This window comes from Chiloscyllium punctatum, chromosome 9 (assembly GCF_047496795.1).
Source record: "Chiloscyllium punctatum isolate Juve2018m chromosome 9, sChiPun1.3, whole genome shotgun sequence".
Taxonomy (NCBI): Eukaryota; Metazoa; Chordata; class Chondrichthyes; order Orectolobiformes; family Hemiscylliidae; genus Chiloscyllium; species Chiloscyllium punctatum.
In genome coordinates, this window is record NC_092747.1 from 9,244,261 (window position 1) to 9,263,520 (window position 19,260).

Sequence of the window (19,260 nt, forward strand, 5' to 3'; positions counted from 1 at the left end):
CATTGGTTATTTTTAAAGGCTTTTTTGTTTGTTCTGTGTTCCAGTTATGTTGTTCTTGTTTTGAACAGGTATATCTCCAGTGGAAGGAGCCAGTGTTTCACCAGGTTAGTACTACTAAAGATTACGTTTGGAAGAAGTCCTCTCAATTGGAATGTGAAGAATGGTAGAGTGATTACTTTGAATTCAATAGTTATTAAATTCACAGTAAATAACAAGGTGGTCCTTTTGTCCAAAATTCTAAAGATAGTAAAGATAATGGAGTGCTTTTGGCCCATCTAATTTGTAAATGCTCATGTAATTGGAATAACATTTTAACATGGATAGAAAATAGTTGGCTAACAGGAGATGAATATGTATGGGGAGTCTTTCCCTGTGTGGCAAACTGAAACAAGTTGTGCGCTGCAGGGATCATAACTGGGATTTCAACCATTTGCAATTGACACAAATGTCTCCGATGAATGCTTGGAATGTGTAGTTGCCAAATTTGCTGATAACATACGGTGAGGTAGGAAAGTTTGCAAAGGGACCATAAGGAGATTACAGAGACTGTGGCTTGGTTAATCGAGTGATAGGTTTAGGGTGAGAGGGGAAAAATATAAAAGAGACCTAGAGGGTAGTACTTCTATGGAATGAGCTGCCAGAGGAAGTGGTGGAGGCTAGTAAAATTGCAACATTTAAAAGGCATCTGGATGGGTATATGAATAGGAAGGGTTTGGAAGGATATGGGCCAGGTGCTGGCAGGTGGGATTAGATTGGGTTGGGATATCTGGTCAGCATGGACAGGTTGGACCGAAGGATCTGTTTCCATGCTGTGCATCTTTATGATTCTATGATAAGTCAGGTAAATGAAGTATAATGGGAATATGTGAAATTGTATGTTTTAGACAAGAAGAATAAAAATGAAGTGTATTATCTAAAAAGGCCAGACTTTACAGAGCTCTGAAGCAGAGGGATCTGTCAGAGGTGTGTAAATCAGTACATAAATCTCAAAAAGGCTACTCTATAGGCAAAGGGAATAATAAGGAAATCTAATAGAATGTTACAAGTTATTGTGAGGGAGTTTAAATACAAGAGTACGGAAGGCTTTGCTTTACTTGTACAGGGCACTAATAAGACCACATCACACTAGTGTTGGTTTCCATACTTAAGAAATGCAAATTCATTAGAAGCAATTCAGTGATGATTTACCAATCTAATACTTGGAATGGATGGCTTGTATTGTGAGGAAAAGATGGACAGGATCTTCTATTTGCTGGAATTAGTAGAGTAGCAAGTGCCTTAATTGAAACTCTCAACACTCCTGAAAGGTCTTGGCTGGGTAGCTGTGGAGAGGTTGTCTCCTCACATGGAAAAATCCAAAACTAGGGGTCAGTGTTTAAAATAAGGGGTTAGCCATTTAAAACCGAGATAAGGTGAACAATTTTTCTTGAGGAGATTGTGAATCTTTGTAACTCAAAAGCAGAGATGGCTAGACTCCTGTTAAACAAGGAAATTAAAGGTTATTGGGTAGGGAGGAACATGAATTTGAGGTTACAGTCGGGTCAACCATAATCTTATTAAATGGCACTGTTGAGTTGAGACACAAAAGCTGTACCTCTTGCAGTTTGTATGTATGTGTTTTAGCCTGCTACATTGACGTAGGTTGGTTTATGAAGCCATGTGATGCCAACAGCGTGGGTTCAATCCCCACACTGACTGACGTTACCATGAAGGATTCTCCTTTGCCATTGGTGAAGCCTCTTCTGGTGTACTGTGTCCAGTTCTGGTCTGCCTGTTATAGGAACGATATTATTAAGCTGGAGAGGGTTTAGAAGAGACTTAGCAATGTGTTGCTGGGAATGGAGGGTTTGAGTTATTAGGCTGGGACGTTTTTCACTGGAGCATAGAAGGTTGAAAGGCAACCTTACAGAGGATTATAAAAATGAGGGATTTGGTTAAGGTGAATGGCAGGTGTCTTTTTCCCTAGCATGAACGGTTTCAAGCCTAGGGGCTGTACTTTTAAGGTGAGAGAAAGATTTTTTAAAAATAGATATGAGAGGCAATTGTTTTACACAGTGATTTGTGAGTGGAATGAACTGCCAGAGGAAGTGGTCAAGATCAGAAGTCACGTGATGCCAGGTTATAGTCCAACAGGTTTATTTGAAATTACAAGTTTTCTGAGCACTGCCACTCCATCAGGTGAATATTTAAAAGACATTTAGATAAGTGCATGAATAATATATGTTTGGAGGGATATGGACTAAGTGCAGGCAGATGAGACTAGTTTAGTTTGGGATTATGGTCAGTATGGACTGGTTGGACTGAAAAGTCTATATCTGTGCTGTATGACCCCCATTGCCTGAGATGTGGTGGCTCTTGGGTTAAATGACCACCAGTCACCTTTCTTTAATTAGAGAGCAGGACTAGTAAGACTATGGTGACTTGACGACCTTAACATAACTGTAATAATTTTAAAAATCATACAACACTAGGTTGTGGTCCAACAGGTCTATTTGAAAGTACAAGCTCTAAAATGGAGGAGGGGGAGGCATGTTGTTAAATCATTAAGAAATGACTTGCTGTGGCATGTCTCAAAATGCAGCATTGAGTAGGGAGGCCAATTACATCAGAAAATTTCTGCAGATTACATAAAATAACCTAACTTGAGTTTTGTCATGTCCATGTGGCTGACTTTTTTTTTACTGGGATATATGGAGTGCACTTTTAAATACATAGTTTAGTGAATCTGAAAGCTACGTCATTTCACCATTCGGCAATTAACTTTGCTTCTCGTGATATTATACTCCCTACTTTGCCAGCCACAAAACCGCAGGTTGGGTGTGATACAAAATTAACGTTACCGTTGCTGCAGGCAAGTAGATGAGTGTGGGAATTAGGTAATTATTCTAAATGATATGCAATACTTTTTTTCAACTGGTTGAAAGGAAACGCAAGTCTGGGTGGAGTACGAGTTATGTAGTTGACACTTGGAAAGGTTCCACTAAATCATTGAAACATATAAAATCCTTAGAGGACATGACAGGGTAGCTGCTGCAAGGCTGTTTCCCTAATGGACAGTTTAGAGCAGTACATCATCGATTCAGAATAAAGAAACAGTTGATAGAATGTTTAGAACGGAGATGAGACATTTCTTTACTCTGTGTTGAGATTTTTTGCAAATTTCTTTCCCCATGACCTGTGGTTGTTTATTTGTTGAGTATATTTAAGATTGGGATCAGGTGGACAGTGGATTTGAATCTGGACCGTGGTCTTATTAAAAGGAGGAGCAGTCTTCTGTTCTTATTTCTAAAGTTATTAGAATCTACTCTACTCCGTGTATAGTCTGGTTTCTTTACTGAAGAATCTACAAAATAAAACTAAATTAGTACCTAAGGGGAAGTAATGCAGTTCAGTCAACTTTCACCTGGATTTCAATCTAGTCTTAGCTAGCAAGATGAAAACTGTCTCTGCCTGCTATCTGTACGTGAAATGGATGACAAGAGCCCATGGTGGCCACAGGCCTATAATACATTCCTCATTTGGACAAATTGGGCGTGGTAATGGTTGAAGTTGGAGTGGTATGCTGTCACTCTAGTCAAACTTTTCTACAGGTCAAAACATAAACTAAAAACTTTTTTTCCCCTCAGTTATACCAAAATGACTAGTCAAGTGTACCTTAACTATGTCAGGTTTTGAACAACGCAATTCAGCAACCAGGTTCATTCTGGAATCTAATCATTAATTTATCATCAAAACAAAACTTGCTTACTGAAGATGCAATAATTGTTCAACATACACAGATAGCAATACGAAAGTATAACTGCTCATCCTTTCAAAAGAACAAAAATGTTTAAAACTGATCTCAACGAGAAATGAAAGTGATCAGCTGGGCAGTCTGTTCTTGGTAAACTCACCTGCAGCTGACCTTGTTCTTGGACTTTCCAACAACGGAACCAGATAATAACTTTCATCTATTAAGATAGCAACATATTTCTGGTAGTTTGTTTTTCTAATTGGGTAAATCAGGCCACCTTTACACTGTTAGTTTGTGCAGTACTTTCTACTATGCTGATGCAATATTATGTACTTTCGCCCCCAAATTCTTTTCATTGAATCATGGAAACCATACAGTGTGGCGCCCCCAAATTCTTTTCATTGAATCATGGAAACCATACCGTGTGGAAGCAGGCCACTTGCCCCATTGAGTCTATGCTGACTCTCCAAAGAGCATCCAATCCAGACTTGCCTCCTTCCTCCTCTCCCTACCCCCCCCCCCCCCCCCCCCCCCCCCCCCCAATCCCCAAAATCTTGCATTTCCCATGGCTAATCCAGCTAGCCTGCACATCTTTGCATTGTGGGAGGAAACCAACACAGACATGGGGCATTGTGCAAACTCCACACAGACAATAGTTGGAAGCTGAATCAAACCCTGGGTCCCTGGTGCTGTGAGACACTGAGCCACTGTACTGTCCACGGGACTGTGCCAGCTGGAGTCTTCTGGCTTTTCCATGTTGCATCAGGTCACGAGCCAGTGTAGCCACTGTCATCAACTGAAGTGCAAAATGTGCAAACTTTAATTTGAACATACTTGTTACTTTCAGAAGAAATGGCACTTCGTACCAAAAATAGCAAAGCCACAGGATTTTTCCAAGGATAACGCACTTGCCTTAATATCCTTTAGGAAGGGCATCTGTAGTCTTATTCATTTGATTGACATCTGACTCCAAACCCACAGTAATGTGGTTGACTGTTAACTCTCCTCCAAAATGGCTGCGCAAGGCATTCAGCTCGAGGGCAATGAGGCATATCCAGAAAATGTTGGCCATGGTTAATGGTGATCAGAACTCATGAAAGAATAAAACAATTAGCCTTGCCATTACTCTCCTATTTCCCTTTCTAGGATGACACAACACAACCAGTGACCATTCAGTCCATTTTGTATGTGCTGTCTCTAGCAGAGACACTTTTGTTTTTCTTCACCGCTACTATTTTGTTCCTCTGTGGTCCCAAGTGCAATGTTTTACAGATTCATCCTTTCTCTAGCTCTCATGATTGAGAATCATTCTACATATTTTTTTCTCCAAAGTTCCTCACCTCACACCATCTTCCTGTCATTGTACAATTTTCGGACTTTTTAACCCAATGCAATAGTACCTAACCAGATTACCTTGTCTTCACTCCTACTGCTTTCAAACTTGATAATGTTATATGCAACCAATTTTTGAACTTTGTCCCTTTTATTGAGGCTCCTTACTTTGCAGAGATGTAGCAAAAGCGTTAATTGAAGTCCTAATGTGGTTAAGTTCCCAGTACACTTGAGTTCTCACTTCTGTTGTGGGCAAAGTCTTAGAGAGAATTGTAAGGGATAGGATTTATGCACATCTGGATAAGAATGATGTGATCAAGGATAGTCAGCATGGTTTTGTGAAGGGCAGGTCGTGCCTCACAAACCTTATTGAATTCTTTGAGAAGGTGACGAAGGAGGTAGATGAGGGGAAAGCGGTAGATGTGGTATATATGGATTTTAGTAAGGCGTTTGATAAGGTCCCCCATGGTAGGCTACTGCAGAAAATACAGAGATATGGCATTGAGGGTGAGTTGGAGGTTTGGATTAGGAATTGGCTCTTTGGAAGAAGACAGAGGGTAGTAGTTGATGGCAAAGGTTCATCTTGGAGTGCCGTCACTAGCGGTGTTCCGCAAGGATCTGTTTTGGGACCATTGCTGTTTGTCATTTTTATAAATGACCTGGAGGAAGGGTTAGAAGGTTGGGTGAGCAAGTTTGCGGGTGATACGAAAGTCGGAGGAGTTGTAGACAGTGAGGAAGGATATGGCAGGTTACAGCGGGATATAGAGAAGCTGCAGAGCTGGGCAGAAAGGTGGCAAATGGAGTTCAATGTAGCTAAGTGTGAAGTGATTCACTTTGGTAAGAGTAATAAAAAGATGGATTACTGGGCTAATGGTAGACTACTTGGTAGTGTGGAAGAGCAGAGGGATCTTGGTGTCCATGTACACAGATCTCTGAAAGTTGCCACCCAGGTAAATAGTGCAGTGAAGAAGGCATATGGCGTACTGGCTTTTATTGGTAGAGGAATTGAGTTCCGGAGTCCTGAGGTCATGCTGCAGTTGTATAAGACTCTGGTGCGGCCGCATCTGGAATATTGTGTGCAGTTTTGGTCGCCATACTATAGGAAGGATGTGGAGGCACTGGAATGGGTGCAGAGGAAGTTTACCAGGATGTTGCCTGGTATGGTAGGAAGATCCTATGAGGAAAGGCTGAGGCACTTGGGGTTGTTTTCTTTGGAGAAAAGAAGGTTTAGGGGTGATTTGATAGAGGTGTACAAGATGATTAGGGGGCTAGATAGGGTTGACAGTGAGAACCTTTTTCCACGTATGGAGTCAGCTATTACAAGGGGGCATAGCTTTAAATTAAGGGGGGGTAGATATAGGACGGATGTTAGGGGTAGGTTCTTCACTCAGCGAGTCGTAAGTTCATGGAATGCCCTGCCAGTAGCAGTAGTGGACTCTCCCTCTTTATGGGTATTTAAGCGGGCATTGGATAGGTATATGGAGGATCGTGGGTTAGTGTAGGTTAGGTGGGCTTTGATCGGCGCAACATCGAGGGCCGAAGGGCCTGTACTGCGCTGTATTCTTCTATGTTCTATGTACACTAGTAAATGTTTGCTAATTTTTCATGGAGATGGTGTTCGATGAATAAAGGCATGTCTTAACTTTTGTATTTTGGCCACTTATACAATCATAAAATCCCTACAGTATGGAATCAGGCCATTTGGCTCATCGAGTCCAGACCCAATCCCCTACCCTATCCCTGTAACTCTGCAATATGTTGTTATTGTTTTGACTGTATACTTGCTTTATATTGTCCAGTGCACCTAAATAAATACGGAAAGAGCCTAGAGAAGTCTAACTTTGTGACACCCAAACACAAGCAAAGTATTTCGTGAGAGATTTGAGAAGCAAATGAAGAAATGAATGAATAAATACTGTTTTTGTGAACATGCCAAACATTAGAGTTTTTTGCTAAGGGAACAAAATTGAAAGGCATAGAACTTGTATTCGATTTATATTAAACCTTGACTAGATGAAACCAAGAGCACTATAAACAACTCTAGTTACCATTTAAAACAAAAGTAAATAGACATACTGGAGAAAATGCAAAAAAGAAATAAGGATAATTTCAGTACTGTAAGGTTATATATATAAAGAAAAGATACCCATGATCACATAAATTATGAGCGTTGGACTCCGGCAGACATGTTCTGCTATTCAATAAGATCTTGGCTGATCTGATTACATGCCTGGTGAATAAGCTGAGTCTGGTCTGTTGAAAGAAAAGGAAATTATGGACGACTTGATAAGAGTATGTGCACAGCATGTGGAGAACTAAAGACCATCAATGAAGGATAGTCATCAAGAAACAAATGCAGAATTCAGCCAAAACCCCTCAACTTGAGGTGTGAGACTGTAGATCTTGCTATAAAAGGAGTGATTCAGATGGATAGTATTGATGCATTAAGTGCAAGGAAAGTAAGCCCATATGGGAAAATAGTACAGCAGATTATGCTGGGATTAAATGAGGAAGAAAAGAAGGAACTTGAGTGGGAAATAAAGGCTAGCCTGGACTGCTTAAACAAAGTGACCATTTTCTCTGACCATTCTTTATAATCCTGTGTTTGTGTAATGACGGCTACACTGCTATTGTACCAATGTCCCCTTTTAACCTTTTCTAATAAAAGTGGCCAAAAGCAACAGGCTTTATTTTCCACAGGGTAAACCAGCAGTAGCTCACAGTGAGTGTAAATATCCTACCTTTTTGAGGATTTATGAATGTTATGTTGTTTGTCCAAATCCTGATTGACAGAAGATGTTTGCTTTTTCTGCTAAATAAAGATTCAAATTCATACTGAAGATGCATTGTCTACAGATGTTCCTGACAGCCTTGGCTTAGTGGTTACACTCTCGCATCTGACATGAAGCCAAACATGAAGGGGCAAGTACCATTCCAGAAGTAAGCAATTAATCTGGGCTGGCTGTAGTGGCACAAGTGTAGTGTCCAAACCTCTGAGCCAGGAGACTGAGAGTCAAGTCCCATCTGCTCCAGAGGTGTGTAATAACATCTCTGATTAGAATCTTTTTTGAATTGAGACTGATACTTCAGTAAAGTACTGTTGGTTTTTTGCACTGTCAAATCATCTTTCGGATAAGATGAAATCTGTTCTCTCAGTTGTCTCTTGGGTGCTGGCAGGTGGGACTAGATTGGGTTGGGATATCTGGTCGGCATGGACGAGTTGGACAGAAGGGTCTGTTTCTGTGCTGTACATCTCTATGACTATGAGTTTGTCATGAAAGGTATTTTTGTTTGTTCATCATGCGGGCGAAACATCACCTTTGATAAGGTTGTGGTGAGCGACCTCTTTAAACTGTTCTGTTCCTGCAGTTTAGGTACTTGAAGTATTGGGTAAAGTGTTTCAGGATAAGCCTGTGTATGGGCCAAGTCTTGTGGAATATAGACATAGAATACTTCAGTGCTGAGGATTTGCAAGTGGAACTGTACATTTGAAATCACAACTGAACATCCCTGAAGGCAGTGAAAGTTCCAGATGATGCATGGGATGAAATTGTGAGACTACCTGGGAACAAATTCTCTCACTCAACTGTATATATTGCACCTCATCTCTGAGACAGGAAATGTTGAGGGATAGTTGTGGGCGGCACGGTGGCACAGTGGTTAGCACTGCTGCCTCACAGCGCCAGAGATCCGGGTTCAATTCCCGCCTCAGGCGACTGACTGTGTGGAGTTTGCACATTCTCCCCGTGTCTGCGTGGGTTTCCTCCGGGTGCTCCGGTTTCCTCCCACAGTCCAAAGATGTGCAGGTCAGGTGAATTGGCCATACTAAAAATTGCCCATAGTGTTAGGTAAGGGGTAGATGTAGATGTAGGGGTATGGGTGGGTTACGCTTCGGCGGGGCGGTGTGGACTTGTTGGGCCGAAGGGCCTGTTTCCACACTGTAAGGAATCTAATAATCTAATGTAAGTAGTAGAGGGATTTTAAAGCATTTCCTTTTGGCTTGAATGCATTACTACCTTCCATAGTGGCATGAATCCATCTTTCCATAATTAAGAAAAGAAAATGCTGCAGATACTCTGCAGCATCTGCAGAGAGAAATGAAGTTCAAGTTTCAGATCTGAGGCCTTTTCATTAGAACCAATGTTCCCAACAATTTGCATATCATGACAAGTAGTTGCATTTTGTCTAAAAAAAAATGCTACTTGGTTTTGACTTCTGTTGAGGAATATAAGGGAAAATGGATGTTTACAAAATTACCTTCACTGACAACAAGTAACGTCCCAGTTTAATTTGATGTCTTGCTGTGACAGTTGTTTGAATGATTTGCCAAATAGGTAACTCTGAGGAATCCAGCTTGAAACAAAATCTGCTCTTCAGTTTGTTCAAATATGCATTTTCTAAAGGTTTTTCAGTTCAAAAACAGTTCGACTCTAGAAATTGTTTCCAAACAATTTATCAGCTTGGCCTTTGCAAGTCAAGTCTTTTATCTGAAACATTCAAATAAAATGCTATCTTTCAAATCTTCTGTCTGAATCTTCTGCAGAATGTTGACTACTGAAATAGTTCCATAATAGATGAGATGATTATGTATTATAATTTAACTAAGCGTAAGAGCTGTTAAACTGTTGATTTATTTTGTTATGAATGTCTTTTTGTAGCTGTAACCAAGTTATCTTTCTGCTTATTATTTGAAAGGCTATTTATTTGGCAGTTAACATTTATTTGAGTGTAACTTTGCCTCATTCAAAGACCAAAACCATCCTGTTTAAGCACAGAATTGCATCACTGACTTGAGTTTTCCCCTTCCCCAGCATTCTTTCAAAATTCATCTTCAGTATTTACCTTAAGAATGTAGGGACTGAGAACTCACCTATAGGAACTATCAGAAACATACATGGAAAAACATCTGGAATAAAAGAATTCCATGTAACTTATGTCCTGCGTTGCTGTTCTGATATTGTGAATGATCCTGCAGTGTGAAGCAGCTTTACTACGAACTGTCTACAAGCCTACAAAAAAAAACAGCAAACAAGAAATAAGTTTTGGGTTTTTAAGGTTCAGTTACACAGGGCTTGTGGCTGGAGTTTAGTGGTGCCTATTCTACTGAAAAGTGAATCTTGTAGCAGTTAGTTATAGTTAATTGTTAATAGCAAGACTTTGATTTCTGCATTATAAAAGGTTCTGTATGATGTTCAACATTAAATTCATTTAGCTTGAAAAAAATATTCTGACTCTAGTCAATATTGTTCAAACCAAGTTTAATAAACAAGGTTCCCAGGCAGAGTCAAAGAAACTGATAACATTCATGAAACTAATAATGCATTCAAAGTGAGTTAATCCAGTTCTGTTGTGCTTTCCTGTTCAGTGATTCATCAACTGGCCCCAGGTTGACAGTAGTACTCACAAGTATAGTAACCCTGGCATAACATTCAAGACTATGGGTCAAGCTTTGGAATGTGGCATTTGTGTAGATTTAGAGTTTGTTGTTGATGCAGCCACCATGGGCTAAAGGGTTTCTACTATATTCTGTGATTCTAAGCCCTCCCAGGGGAAACATGAAAAGACTGCCCTCTCCTATTTTTATTTTACACCTTCAGAATACAGTATTCGCTTGTTGAAACTGAAAACAGTTTTTATAATTATCAAGCTCTGAGTTCTGAGGAAGGATCACCAGACCCGAAATGTTAACTCCGATTTCTCTTCACAAATGCTGCCTGATCTGCTGAGCTTTTCCAGCAATTTCTATTTTTGTTGGAGACAATGAATTCAAACACTGAAATTCATAAGCTTCTTTTTGAAGAAATTGCTTTTGGCAGAGAGAGAAAAAAAAACTAAGGATGCACAACAAAAGGCTGGGGAACCTTCTTTGTCTCTTGAAGGAAAAAAAATTATTAAAAAAGACACATCAGAACTTTGAGAACTCAAAGGAAAACTGTGCCATTTGCTGCTGCTGTTGGTTGAAGACACCAACCACTTAACTGTGACCTCAAGTAAAAACCTCATGCCTCAAGGACCCCGAAGAAACAATATTCGTTATTTTCCTTTTTGTACCGGCCTCTTATCAATTTTGTATATGTGTGTAAAGACAACGTGACATTACAGATGCCCAACATTTGATCGTTAATATTTTTCTTGGAATGAGCTGGTAATAAACTTGCTGTTTCTTTAATTCTGGAAAACCTTGTATTTGGCTCCTTACAGCTGCAGTAGGAATCAACTACACTAACTGGAGATAGTCAAAGCCTTGTACTTGAAACAGAGTAAGCCTTTGTTGCGGCCAACTGGAGAGATTGAAAAGAGGACAGCTGTTTCACCCCTCGTCATCTAGTCATATCATTGATATTCTTGCTTTTGGCCTTCATAGTGGTAGAGACATTGTTGAAATAGTCTTGTGTTAATTGTTCTGTTGCATTCTTGTTTGTGTAAGGTGGCAGTAGCAGTCCCTTGATGAAAGGAATGGGTATTGATATGTGGCAAGGTGCTCAATAAAATAAGTTCCTTTATTTTTGACAGTTATTTCAGTCGCACACATTCTGAAAAAAGCATCATAGATGATCAACAGAAGAACTTCTTGCTTTCATGTACCTAGCCTCAGCCCCTGAAGAGTAATGTTACAGTCCTCTGACAGCCCCTGTCTTCAGAGTGATGTGAGAGACTTATTACCCCCTGTTTGCTCAGGCTCCTTTATCAGATTTGGTTAAATGGTTTATGGAAGTCTAGGGCTTATGTCATTCCTTTGGCACTTGGCTCTTCCATCTGTGATTGGATTAAGGGTAGGATGAAGTCTGCAGCCACCTGGCTGCTGTGGAACACAAACTGAATATCTGTAAAAAGGTTATTGAACAATGCTTACTCACCAATGACACAATTAATGCTACTTTCCAACACTTCGTTGATGATTGGGAGGAGCATCGTGTAGGAATCTATTCAATTAAGTTGATGGGGAATACCTTGTCATTTATAAAAATGATTTGGATGTGAATATAGGAGGAATGGTTAGCAAGTTTGAAAATGCCACCAAAATTGGGAGTGTAGTGGACAGTGAAGAAGGTTACATCAGAGCATAATGGGACCTTGATCAGATGGGCTGAGGAATGGTAGATGGAATTTAACTTAGATAAATGAGGTGTTGCATTTTGGTAAGTTGCATCAGGGCAGGACGTATACACTTAATGATAGGGTCCTGGGTAGTGTTGTTGAACAAAGAGACCTTAGGGTACAGATTTATAATTTCTTGAAGGTGGAGCCACAGGTCGATAGGGTAGTGAAAAAGGCATTTGGTACACTCCTTTATTGGACAGTGCATTGAGTATAGAAGTTGTGACGTCCTGTAACATCTGTACAGGACATTGGTTCAGCCACTTTTGGAATATTGTATTCAATTCTGGTCTCCCTGCTACAGGAAAGATGTTGTTAAACTTGAAGGAATGCACAAACTATTAACAAGGATGTTGCCAGGATTGGAGGTTTGAGCTCTAGGGAGAGGCTGAATAAGCTGGGGCTATTTTCCCTGGAATGTCTGAGGCTGAGGGGGTGACCTTTTATAGAGGTTTATAAAATTATGAGGGACAGGGTTAGAATGAATTACCAAGGTATTTTCCCTATGATAGGGGAGTCCAAATTAGAGGGCACAGGTTTAAGGTGAGAGGGGAAAGATCCAAAAGTGACCTAATGGGCAATGTTTTCACACAGAGGGTTACACTTGTATGGAAATGGTGGAGGCTGGTACAGTTACAAGGTATATTTTGACGTCTGGATGGATAACTGAACAGGAAGGAGTTCAAAGGATATCTGACCAATGGGACTAGATTAATTTGGGATATCTGATCGGTATGGACGAGTCGGACCAGAGGGTCTGTTTCCGTGCTGTACAACTGCATGACTCTGTGACCCAGGCACTCCTCCAAATTGTTGGGTAGGTGTTACCATTGTTTTTTAACTGGAGTAATTTGGCTAGGCAAATAATTAGTTGTGATGCACAGGCCTTTAAGATACACATGCTCATACATTTCATGCCAGAGTTGGGATATTTTCAAGATGATAACGCACCCAGTTATATGTTCAGACTTTCAATGACAGAGCTGGGATATTGTCAGGACAGTGACGTGTTTAATTACAAAAATAATTAATGTTAAATGACTGGAAGTTGGTTGTTTGAGAGCGTGGTCTTCAGTTGGAGGCAGAGTATTATTCTCCATTTTGAAAAACCAGGTTTTTCTTAAGTCACTAAAATAATTGAATAAAAGCAAAATACTGCAAACGCTGGAAATCTAAAATAGAGTGCTGAGGAAACTCGGGTGTGCTGAAAGAGAAATTAGAGTTAATATTATGAGTCCAGTATGACACCTTCAGAACTGCTAAAAATAATGAATGTTTTGTGATTCTCAGTGACTAGGGCTTGATCTGGGAAAGCCAGCGGATCAAGCAACCATCATACGTGCAATAGACCACATTGGAAATTCAGTAACTGAAGTCTGAACAGTGATTACTTTGTTGAATTCATAAATTCTGTTTGCAAACTGGAGCATCTGTCAAGTTAGTGGAATGAATAAATAGATTGCTGGGACATGGGGGTTTGGTGGAGGAAAGCATGGGGGAGGTGCAGGGAGGTGGTGTTGGGAGAAGCTGAATGGTTTTTAAGAATTTTAAACGCCTAGTTGAAAATATTTGAAATCAAGGTAAGTGTTCTGTAGTGAAACGTTTCCACATACTATATAAGCCACTCTGCACCAGCGAGATCCCAAGAAACAGCAGTGAGATGAATGACCAGTTTGTGTTTTTTTTATGCAGCCTGTTGAAAGGCAGTGTTGACTGTTGCATTGAGGAAACTTCTCATTTGGAATGTGCGGTTAAATTTTCCTTCATAACCACCAGACCATACTCACAGGACACCAATATAATGCGTTGCTTTTCACGGTGTTATTCTAACAATACTACAGGGTACCCGCAATGCTATATTGGAGTATGGATACTAGCTTACACTGTGAAGTTATGACCTGTGTGACCAGTCCACAGAAAGTAATGCTGCAGATGTTAAAAATCGGAGAGAAAAACAGCTGACCATTTCAGATAGGCCATTAGACCTGCTGAAGATTTCCAGCATTTTCAGTTTTCAATATTCACTTAGTATCAGACTGTATGTGCAGTATGTTTCTCTTCTCATTGCATCAACAACATGAAACGGTGTGAATGCATTTTCTTTTTAATTGCATAGTTTGTTTCCCTCATTTGGTGAATTTGTTTGCTTTGTACTTTTAGGCCTCTTCTTGAAAATCATGCTTTTGCAGTCCCCTCCCTTATTCTTTATTTGAATGTTCACAATATAAAGTGTAAAATTTCTGCTGTTCAGTTTATTGTGTCACTCAGAGCATAATAAATATGTCATTTATAGCTTGTTAAAAACTACTAATTAAAGGGAGGCTTTGTCCTCTAGCATGAAGTGTACTATTTGATCACACGCACACCTTTTAAATACCATGCACTTTGAAGAAATTGGTAGGTCTGACATCTTGGAACTTGAAAGGTACAGTTTTAATTAAAATAACTGATTATAGTCTGTAAGCCATTCAACCAAGTATTCTAACTTTGTTCAGTCAGGAGTCCAAGAAAACTTTAGTTACAAACACAGTCAGCAATTGATGGAAAAATGTAGCAGGTCTGGCAACATCTGAGGAGAGGAAACAGAGTTAATGTTTTGAGTCTTGTTACCCTTCTTCAACACGTTTCAGCTGGATTTCTAAAGCAATTTCTGTTTCTTTGTTTCAGATCTACTGTTGTCTTATTTTAGATGTTGACCACTCCACCTGATCTAGCTTCTAGAAAGAATGGAGGTTTTGGCATTGCATGATGTAGAGTACACTTCCCAATAGGGTAGTGAAAGCAGATTCAATAATAACCAGTCAAGCAAAATATATTTTAAAAAGCTACTTTTAGAGCTATGGGGAAAAAAGCAGGGAATTAGCATCACTTTGATAGCTGTCTCAGTGTTAACACGGATGGCTGAGTGGCATTTCTTTTGCAGAATTTTATTTTATTTGATTAAACAATAATTAATGCAGTTAATGTGTTTGGTTGTTTTTTTTTTACTGCTTAATCACCAAGCTTTAGAATCACATTGACACCACTCCACCATGGGGACCTGTAACTCCTTTATTGGTTCAGTAACCTAGCACAGCTGTAAGGTTTTAGACAGCGAGAGATTTAAATGTATCTGCTTCCTATCATAGTATCACAAATATCTATGATATTTCCAGTATTGTTTTGAGCCAGTATTCTATAATGTAGTTAATCTGCAATTTAACCCAGTTCAATTGCATACTCACTTTGTATATCAAATGGAACCTTTATTCTTGAACTTCAGTATTAAATATCGTTAGGTTCTTTGTGCAGTGCGTGTTAAATATTTTGGAGGATTAGCTTTGTGTTTAGCCTTATATGTAGAGGGGAACTAAGGCTCACAGATATTGTTTATTAGTAATAAACAAATATGACTGAAAGCTCTTGGTTGATTAAACATTTTCTCTTCTTTTTCTGCTTTAGTTTTTTTGTTCCCCAATTCTAAGTGGGATCATTCATAATTTCATGCAATGCTTTCAGAGATCACTGAAATCCCCTTAGTATATGGGAGTTCATGGTCCTTTGTTTTTCTATCTCTTTCCTCTTCCACCTGCAGAAACTTGTCGACTTCCTTTGATCCCTCTACAAGCAGCAGGAACTGGAATAATTCAGCATGCAACAGAAATATGTAGGCTAAAGTGCAGTTTCTCATCTGCAGATGGAACTGTATCCAGATGCAAGAACAATAATGCAATGCCAAAGTGGTCTGTCTCAATGCTATTTCTTTTATTTGTAGGCTTACGAAGGCGATGATATCCACTATACCCACAACATGTTAATACTCAGATCAGGAATCAACAGCCCCTCAAAAAGATGTTCATATCAACAAGCAGTTGATTTTTTTTAAGTGAAAGGATGGGTATGTGAGCCATTTAAAAAGTAGTATCCCTAAAGTAATGCTCCAATGAAAGTGCATGAAACATTTGCTGCTTTCTGAGGAAGAGTTGCTTTTAAACTTTCTTGAGGTGCCAAGTTTGCAAATTGGTTCCACTGGGAGCTTAGCAAAGGGCTGACATATTTTGTTTGCAGATCACACATGGCTTGGAATTGTTCTCTACTGTTTCCAAAACTTAATGTTATCCCAAGGATGTGTCAAAACCTTTACAGCTGTGAAAATGAATATGCAAATAGTATGGTGCTATGTTCATCCTGCTTTGCAAACATCTGCTTGAAGATTAACTCTGTGCGCGACACATTAGGGTGAGCACGAATTTACTCCAACTTGAAATCTTAGTGTTTGGTCCCCAGTGCAACCTCTGATCTGTAACTTCCAATTCAATCCATCTCCGTGCCATTGTCTGAGGCTAAATGGATTGTTCTGGAGATTGTGTAATTGTTTGACCCGAACTGAATTGCTGACTCCCTATGCTTCCCATTGTCATGAATATATGCATCCATTCAGTTAGGCTACAGGTTGTATAAGGAAAGATGGGAGCCTGGTCACGACCATAAAAATAATCAAGCCTAGAGAGAACTCAAGAATGGATACAGCCATCAAGGCTGTACTATTCTGACACATGTACGGCTCTGTCTGCTCAACAATGAATTATCCTACACCTCACCTGCTGCTAGATTATTTAAGTAAAACTTTTAATAGCATAGAACACCAGTTGCTTTAATGAGTTTTGTTTCAGTGTAAGTATTACAGAATGAACATTTTATTTTTGGACTCATGGAAATTTAAATGCTGATATACATTGAAAGGAGGCTCAAAGTTCTGAGTTCATTCATGATTCATAGTGTCGAGCTTAGTATTCCTGACACTTGCCACATAATTGCTAGAATGCTTATCAGTCTCATGCCCTTGTTTACAGTATCAGTGTGTGTAAATCTATGGATATGCAGCATGCTCTGTGTCACATGCACGCCAAACCACTTCTATATTGATTTCTCATGCAAAAGGTTTCAAGAACATTTGCATAACACCAGCTGTAAACATAGATGTCTCTAGGGTGTGAAGGCTATATTAGTAAATGTAGTTGTGAGGTGTACATTATACAGACAAACAAACTGCAGATGCAGCAATCCAAAGTAGACAGGCAGAAGACTGGAAGAATACAGCAGGCCAGGCAGCGTCAGGAGGTGGAGAAGTTGATGTGAGTCCTGAAGAAAGGTTACACCCGAGAAACATTGACTTCTCCACCTCATGATGCTGCCTGGCTTGCTGTGCTTTTCCAGCCTCCTGCCTGTCTACTTGTGAGGTGTATACAACAGGAAAACCCCTAATACAAACCCTGGCTTCTGATTTAAGGTAATCGTCATCTTTCAGTTTACGGAGAATTATCCACGCCTTTGCTCCTGACGAGGACTGTCAACCAGGGATTCCTTCTGAAAGTCATTGTGTGCGCTACATGAGTACAACAGTGCTGTCTCTTCTGGATATTCTGGTCAAGTAGCCTGCTTAAACTCATTGTGTAGGCTTGTACCTGAGTGGTCATTTGAATGTGGTAATGCGCAGTTGTTGGAGCACCTTGTTAATAGTGTTCTAGGTAAGAATTTTTTCTGTCATGTAAAATCACCACATTGCTTGCACAGTATTATATTATAAATAAACAGACTCCAGCAATAAATACAATTTCACCACCCCACCTTTAAATATGTATTGTCTAACAGTATTTGGAACGACATTATGTGCAAGGAATCATTATGAAAACAGCACAAACTTCATTTGTTTAACTGATCTCTGCTTCCTAAAGTAAACAATGTATTAGCTGTGCCTCACTGAGTCATAACATCATGGGTTCAAACCTCCAGTCTAGGGACTTAAAAATGAACACACAATCTAATCTGACTTTCCAGTGCAATACAGAATACTATTTCTCTCTCATCAGCATCAGTTTTACATTGCTCTTTATGAGAGTTTGTGTGCAAACTGCTTACCCTATTTTCCCTAATACAACAGTGACTAAATTCCAGCAATACTAAATTAGCTATAAAATACTTGGGAAACTCTAAGGTCAAAAGGTACTTTTAAAATGAAAGTCTGTGTTGCTCTTCATTTATGTGTGCATTCAGTTCTAAGCATGGACTTCAAGGAGGATGTATTCACCCTGGAGGAGCTGCAATCTATCTTTGCTACCAAAATATTGAGGAAGAAGGGTTACATTGAGCATGTTTAAAAATATGGTTTGTATTCTCTTCAATTTAGATAATTGGGGGTGATCCAGTTGAGGTGTTCCATATCATTTAACAATCTTAGAGTAATGGAGAGAAGCCATTGTTGACTTCATTAGTACATGTGCCAAAGTGCTAATCTGAATGAAGACTTGGATATCATAGGGGCAGGACTAGTTGTTGGATGTTCTGGGGTTTAGCTATTTCACAAGGAATAAAGAGGAAGGTAAAAGAGGTGGGTGACTGGCATTGCTAATCAGGAATAATATCACAGCTGCAGAAAGGGAGATCGTTGAGGTGGATTTGTCGACTGAGTCATTATGGGTGGAAGTCAGAATCAGGAAAGGAGCGATCACTTGTTTTTTGGAGTTTTCTATAGACCTCCCCAATAGCAACAGAGACATGGAGGAGCAGGTTGGGAGGCAGATTTTCGAAAGGTGCAGAAGTAACAGGGTCATTGTCATGGGTGACTTCAACTTCCCTAATGTTGATTGGAACCTCCTTAGTGCAAATAGTTTGGATGGAGCTGATTTTGTCACGTGTGTCCAGAAAGGATTCTTGACTCGATATGTAGATAGATTGACTAGACGGGAGGCCATATTGGGTGAAGAAACCTTGGATGAAAAGAGGTGTGGAACATTTAGTCAAGAGGAAAAACGACACTTACTTAAGGTTGAGGAAGCAAAGATCAGATGGCTCTAGAGGGTTATAAGGTAGCCAGGAAGAAACCGAAGAATGGACTTAGAAGAGCTAGAAGGGGGCATGAAAGATCTTTGGCGGGTAGGATTAAGGAAAACCCCAAGCTGTTCTATACTTGAGGAACAAGGGAATGGCCAGAGTGATGATAGAACCAATCAGGGATAGTGGATGGAACTTGTTCCTTGAGTGGGAGGAGGTAGGGGAGGTCTTTAATGAATGTTTTGCTTCAGTATTCATTAGTGAAAGGGACCTTGACGTTTCTGAGG

The 19,260-nt window shown here is 39.8% G+C and overlaps 1 protein-coding gene across 1 annotated transcript in view; it reads left to right on the top strand.

Annotated features, from left to right (window-relative positions):
• The window catches only part of acer3 (alkaline ceramidase 3), a 202,090-nt gene that overhangs the window by 104,898 nt on the left and 77,932 nt on the right, over positions 1 to 19,260 (top strand). The window contains exon 6 of the mRNA XM_072576842.1: positions 69 to 104. Within this exon, the coding sequence (XP_072432943.1) occupies positions 69 to 104 (36 nt within the window). The remainder of the gene's footprint in view (positions 1 to 68; positions 105 to 19,260) is intronic.